General features: G+C 47.4%; 1 protein-coding gene and 1 pseudogene across 1 annotated transcript in view; both read right to left on the bottom strand.

Annotated features, from left to right (window-relative positions):
- The window catches only part of EXOG (exo/endonuclease G), a 28,504-nt gene that overhangs the window by 12,748 nt on the left and 8,521 nt on the right, over positions 1-7,235 (bottom strand). The window contains exon 5 of the mRNA XM_004708680.2: positions 5,052-5,166. Within this exon, the coding sequence (XP_004708737.1) occupies positions 5,052-5,166 (115 nt within the window). The remainder of the gene's footprint in view (positions 1-5,051; positions 5,167-7,235) is intronic.
- The window catches only part of LOC115871244, a 3,862-nt pseudogene continuing 1,804 nt past the window's right edge, over positions 5,178-7,235 (bottom strand).

Here is a 7,235-nt window from a genome sequence, read left to right as displayed (position 1 = left end):
CCCCCCCCAGAAGATGGAGAGAGGAGGGCACAAGAGCACAGCTGGTCCTCCTCGCCTCCCTTTACCGCCCCCGGGCTCGGTCACCGGTCTGGTGCTGACATTCGTTTCCCCCCCTAAACTTTATTATCAAGCCATGACATTTGGGGGAGTTTGTACTGGGGAGCGTGATTTCAAGAATAATATCTATTGAAGTCTGTTTTGTAAGCATAGTAATCAGACTTCTCTGTCTAAATGGTCCGTGGGTCACGGCTCTTCCCTTTTCTGGCTCATCTATCTATCAGCTGCCTGAACCAGGTCTCGGTAACATTTTTGTGCCAAGAAGGGTGAGTAGGTGGACATACTCCTGAAGTTCTTACATTTCTGAAGAGATGCTATTATTAACTTGCCGAGTCAATGACGGCCTGTCCGTGTGATGAATGCGTGGGTCACATCTTTTGATGTAACACATTCCATTCTCCTCGCGCACTTCCGGTGGCTGGGAGTTCTGAGGCCAGCCTCCAAACAAATATGAGCTGCACACGCGTACCGGATAGTTACTGTGTTCGCAGAAGAGTTACGAGGCAGGGCCAAGCAGCCACTCCACAGGAAAACGATGTGGCGGTGGGCTCCCTTCAAGGTCAAGGCCGCCAAGAGTCAGAAGTGACTCTCAAAAAACAATGATCCTAAGAACCCAGGGAGGTAAATCCGATGATCACTGAAGTGTCACAGCGACGGAATCTTAACGGCATGCCTTTTCCCAGAAGCACATGCACACAAGGAGTGCAGAAGATGTAAGCTCAGCTCTGACCTGGAATCTGCTCCGAGTGACGACCACCCTGCTGGGGCTGTCACGCCGAGATCAGGAGAGCAATTCCTAACAGGACACTTCTTTGTTTCTCCTGTGGCCTGCTCCTGGGGGGACCCTGCAGGAATGGCCTCATGTCCGATTCGATTCAAATGAATATCCTTTCATCTTTGACTCCAACCTAGATCGTAACTTACACATATAACCTGACAATCATCGATACAGGGCTATGGTCAGTCCCTGGTTGCAGTAAACGAAACTCCCGTTTTCTCGGTTACTCGCTTCTGAGAGTCGTGAGGAAAAGGAAAACTGTCTACTCCCCTGCCCGTGTCCTGGATTCCAGAAAGACTGGGAGCCAATAACACTGAAGGCAGAGAAACTCGTGGGAGGCCTTTGCAATAATACTACAGCGAGTGAGACTTTCAACCAAATCTGAATGGAGTTCTTCAAAGAGAATTGATAAAGTCGTTGAATCAAAAAGAAACTAAGGGTGAGAGAAGACTCCGAGGGTGTGCAATAGAACAGAAAGTAATTGCGGGGGGGGGAAGAATGTGGCCTGGGGCATATAATCTCAATTCTGTGTACACACACGTACACACACCCCATCACGTTAACAGATGATGATTTTGCTAGCTCGATCCAGATTTGTCGGGGTGAGCATGCTAAGTCCTACCTATTATGATGATGTTAGGGGCCATCGAACGCCCCTAGACCACAGAACCAGACACTGCCCCATCCTGCACCATCCCCACCACCACTGTTAAGCGTTAACCCCATGGCTGCAGCCAATGTGTCACTCCATCGCATTGAAGGTCTTCTCCTTTTGCACGGGCCCTCTCCTGCAAGTGACTGGTCTCTCCTGGGGACATGTCCAAAGCCTCACCGCCCTCCCTTCTGAGGGGCAGCCTCGCTGTGCTTCCACCACGGCGGGCGCATCGTTCTTCCGGAAGCTTGTGGTCTATTCGATATTCTTCACCCACAGCCTACTCCTAAGGTAGCAATACTCTGGTGGTCTTCCACATTCAGGGTCCCAGCTTCCACGGGCACATGTAGTGTCTACAAACACCATGGCTTGGTTCAGGCCCACCTTCGTCCTCAAGGCTCTGCTTTTTAATACTTTGGCGGAGTCTTGTGCATCTCAGGTTTGCCCAGTGCCATTCATACTTTGATTTCCTGACTGACTGCTTCCAGGGATGTTGACAGTGGACCCAAGTCAATTAAGATCTTTGGTACCTTCCATCTTCTCAACAGTTACTGTGTCTGTAAGTCCAGTTGTGGGGAGTTGCATTTCTTTATTTACGTACATCGAGGTGTGATCCGCCTGTGGTCTTCGATCTTCGTCGGTTAATGCTTCCCTCCTCCTCACTCACAGCAACAAGGCTGTGTCATTTCTGTAGTACAGGCTGTTCGTGAACCTTCCTCCCATCCTGAACCGTGGTCCTCTTCCCACAGTCCAGCTTCTCGGATGCGCTCGGCATATAAATTGAACAAGTATGGAGAAAAGATACATCGCAGGCACACAACTGGTCCTGTTTGAAACCATGCAGCATCCTCGTTCTCTTCAGATGACTGCCTCTCAGACGATGGGTAGGTTCAGCACGACAGAGTCAGCTATTCTGGAATTCCCATCCTTCGAAATGTTACCCATAATTGGTTATTATCCACACACAGTCTTTGCATAACCAATTAGACATCGTTTGCCAGGCATTCTCCGCTTCCAACCAAAAATTCATTAGATATCAGCAGTGATATCTTTCATTCTACTTATGCTGCTGAATCAGGCTTGAATTTCGGGCAGTTCCCTGTTGATGTACTACTGAAACCACTGTTCACTTATCAGCAAGTTATTAGTTGTATGTGATATGAATGACATTGTTCAAGAACGACTGCATCTGCTGGGTCCACACTCTGGGGGATGGGCGCAAAGATGGATCACTTCCAATGGGTTTGCCAGGTAGCTGTCTCCCAGCTCTCTTGGTGCCGGCAAGTGAGCACTCCTGGCATTGGATCGACTCAGTGAGCCATTTCCATGGGCCTGTTGTCCATTCCTAGAAGCTTGTTTCTCACTCATGGAATCGGTGCAGGTTAGACTTTCCTTCAACACCGTCAGTTCTTGATCGCATGGTATCTCCTAAAGAGATGTAGTTGAATGTTGGTCGAAGGTTGACCAGTTCTTTTTGCTACAGTGATCGGCATATTCCTTCCATCTCTGTGCAGTGCTTCCTGTGTCATCTGATAGTGTGCCCAAAGAATCCTTCAACACTGCACCTCAAGGCTTGAACTTTTTCTTTGGCTCTTTCTGCACGAGGAGCGTAGAGAGCGTTCCCTCTTCCCTTCCGTTTTTCTGACCCCAGGCCTTCACAGAGGCCAATCTGATGCTTCACTTTGTCTTCTCAAGCCGTCCTTGGGAATCTTCCGTTCAGCTCCTTCACGTCACCATTCTCCCCTCTCACCGTCACTAGTCTGTGTTCAAGAGTCTCTTCGGACATTCAGCATGGCCTAAATATAACCTTACGTCTTTTTGTTTCCTAAATTTGTTTTTTCCCAAGTTATCCAATTTTATCATCTAGCCTAGCCAGCATTTATTAAATATCTACTTTACTACCAGAACTGAGTTAAGTGTTCCTTTCAAATACATCCCCCTTTGCCTTGACCATGAAATCCTTCACTCCCTCTGTTTACTCCTTCTGTCCTGGATTCCTCTATCAGGTGGATCCTTATCCCAGTGGCTCTCAACCTGTGGGTCATGGCCCCTTTGGTGTTTGAACGACCCTTTCACAGGGGTTGCCCGATTCCTAACAGTAGCAAAATGACAGTTATGAAGTAGCAAGTAAAATAATTTTCTGGTTGGGGGGTCACTACCATGTGAGGAACTGTATGAAAGGGTCGCAGCCTTAGGAAGGTTGAGAACCCCTACCTTATCCTAAGCAGACCTCACTGAAAAACTCTTCCACCACACCCCTAGCACAGTCCTCATTCTTCCCTACCCACCTGCCCTCGGATATACAGCCTCCCTGGGAGGCTCACCAAGAAGTCCTCAAGACCAATCCAAGGGCCGAGCACTCGTGCTACTAATAGTGTTCTCTTGTATCTGTAGTGTCGCTTCCTTCGTTTCTGAAAGTGCTCAAGTATCTTGCAGGTAAAACAATATAGATCCATCTTTTAAAATCCCAAGCTTCTTAAGGAAAAGCTTTTCCTCCCATTTAGTCTGTCACCTATACTGCTCCCTCTTCCTCAATCGAAACAGTTGATCGTTAGTTCACGGTGATTCTGTCCGGTCTTCCTCGATCCACCTTCACTGCACCGGCTTGAGGTCGGCCCTTCCTCTGTTCCCATGTGCACTAATAAAAGAACGTCCTCATTTAGCTCCTCCTTCAAATGTTCCTCATCCAATTCTGCTACATACGACTGTCGGAATACTCCTTCTAAAACCCCAGACAGATCGCATTTCTCCCGCGTTTAAAACAAATCTGTGAGTTCTCAGTGTCAAAGACCAAAGCCTGACGCTTCACCACGGGACAGAGATCTCGGTATCTGCCGCACGACGGAGCTACAAGCAGTATCCCCGATGAGCCAAGCAACGGTCTCAGGCAGCACACACTCCAGTCTTCGGAAGGGACCCCCGACTCCCGGAGCCATGCTGCTGCCTACATCGGCCCAGAGAGCACGCTGCTCCTCCTTCTGGAATCCCCATTCCCCTTCCTGCCTCGGTTTACCGACCCATCGTCTACCTTAATTGTTTCTCTCTCTCCTGTTATGCCTTCCTGACCCAAGCAAGTAGTTGGGTCGGTCCCTTTGGGCTGCCTCGTATGCGTATTATCCTCTATTAAAACGCATCACACCGCTTCAATGTCATCAAGCGTGAACATGCCTGTTCCCCTTTCTAACCTGTGAACTCCTGAGTCGATTCTAACCTGTGAACTCCTCAGAGCTTTGGGGCCATTCCTGTGTCCCTGGTACAACGGTGAAGTGCGTGAATCCATCGGCCTTTCTGTGGGACAGATGTGGCCCGTGGGCTCTGTAGTGACTGCAGTCTTGGAACCCTGTGAGGCTGTTCTACTCTGCCCTCTTGGGCCATCTTGAGTCTTAATCCACTCGGTGGTCACAAGCTGGGTGGGATTTTGGATTGTATCCCTTCCGCCCACCACTCCACACAGGTGTCTACTAAATAGTGCTGCGAGAAAATCAGAAAGAATAACGAGCGAGAGAGACCACTTCATGCCCGTGACACACGCCTTCACACGCCTTCACGTACAACAAGCCCTACCTGATAACTGACGGTTTTCTTCCCGTCACTTCCGGTCTGAGGTAAGGTCAGAGGTCCGGACACCACCCACACATCCTCAAACCGCTCCGTCAGTTCCCGACAGTACATCTCTATCCTGGAGGGGAAACGACAGTCACACGGACATGAACGAAGAAAAGGAGCAAATCGTCTCACAGGGCCCCCAAATCAACCAAGATTATGGCACTTGAGAAATTAACGTAAGCGAGTATCACACAAAACATAAACATATACACCGTGATCTTCCCAGTTTGCTTATTGCCCCACCACTAAAAATATTGCACACATCACAGCATCTCCATTTCTATGCGGAAGCATACATTTAGAACTGCAGTTCTGTTGTGTGTCCCCCATATCAGCAAGCTTTTATGTCAGAATTTTCATCTAAGTTTTTTATAAGAATCAGGTCATTCCAACAAGTTGACATTCTTTTTTTTTTGTATTACATATTTTATTATATGCAGATGCCAGTGTTTATAAAGCCACCCTTGTGAAACAGAAACTCGTGAAAACTCAGAGAGGTAGAGATGTTAAGGACTGACCAAAGTAGAAGTTTGTATAGAAGTTGGCACCTGTAACTGTGAAGACAAGCTCTGGTATGAGCTTCAAATTTAGCTCTCCTTGAATATTCACTCGTTCATGCAAAGTGGCTTAGGAAACCCTGGAAAGAGTCATCTCACTACAAAATGAACACCCTTTCTGGGGTCTAAAGGGATTTGGACGTGAAGAGACTCAGTCAGCAGGGGGTCATGTCGAGCATTCTGCAGACAAAACTGTTTCACATCTGCAGCTGCCGGGAAACTTTCACGCGGTTGAGCCTGGCCTCGAGCCCGAGTGGCTGAACCACCTTCTGCATGGCGGCGACCCTGGAGGGGCCAGACGTGACCAGGAGACGCTCGCTTCTGGGTCATGTGCTCGGCCAACATTATGTTTTCTTTAACCATTTTTACTCTGGGTCAAGTCACTTTATCCTAAAAACATTTTTTTTATATAACACAACATTAATTCCTTAAGATGAATTTCCAGGGCCGGAATTTTTACTATTTCAATGGCTTTCAGTCACATATAAGCATTTTTAAGAGTTGTTCCAAGTCACTCTGGAACTCTAAACTGTGAGATAGATGGCTCACGATGACTTAAAGTACTGGGAATTAAAGGGATGATTAAACCACGGTGCAGTATAGCTCTGATGATGGATCGCACATCATTCCTCTGGTCCTGCAATGCTTCCTCCCAGCACTACCATGACCCAGTTCTAGGTTGGAGAACACACACTGGTACAGAAAAGAGCTCTCTCTCAACACATGGAATTCAGGAAAGAAAAACCCCTCAGGAACAGTAATGGGAGTAGCGATATCATGATACTGATAGCGCAGGGGGATGATCAGGGAAGAGAAAAGGGGAGAAAGGGGGAACCCATCACAAGATTGGTATAGAGCCCTCTCCCCCCACCCCGAAGGGGGCGAATAACAGAAACGTGGGTGAAGGGAGACAACAGACAGTGTAAGATGCAAAATAACAATAACAATACAGAATGGATCAAGGATACACGACGGGTGGGAGGGTGGGGTGGGGGGGAGATGAGCCTATACCATGGGCTCAAGTAGAAAATGTTTAAATAAACATTTAATAAAATGATTTTTAAAAACCTGGGAATTATTGTTTAAATGCTATCTTTGCTAATTTACCAGGTAAAATCGGATCTAAGTAGCTTTGATATTCACTTCCATATACTACTGTTGGCAATAGATTGAATACATCAGTATCCCTGCATTTCCGTCTGAAAAGTAGACTAGCAGCATTTATTATTTTTAATCATTTTATTGGGGGCTCATACAACTCTGATCACAATCCATCCACCCATTCATGGTGTCAAGCACATTTGTACATTTGTTGCCCTCATCATTCTCAAAACATTTCCTTTCTACTTGAGCCCTTAGTATCAGCTCATTTTTTCCCCTCCCTACCTACCCCCCATTAACCCTTGACAATTTATTTTGTCATGTCTTGCACTAACTGATGTCTCCCTTCACCTACTTTTCTGTTATCTGTTCCCTAAGGAGGGGGTTGTATGTAGATCCCTGTGATCGGTTGCCCATTCTACCCCACCTGTCCCTTATCCTCCTGATTTCTACTCTCATTATTGACCCCGAGGGGTTTATCAGT

Source organism: Echinops telfairi, unplaced genomic scaffold (genome assembly GCF_000313985.2).
Source record: "Echinops telfairi isolate 266 unplaced genomic scaffold, ASM31398v2 ScPeMD7_4225;HRSCAF=4972, whole genome shotgun sequence".
Taxonomy (NCBI): Eukaryota; Metazoa; Chordata; class Mammalia; order Afrosoricida; family Tenrecidae; genus Echinops; species Echinops telfairi.
This window is presented reverse-complemented; position numbering and strand designations above follow the sequence as displayed.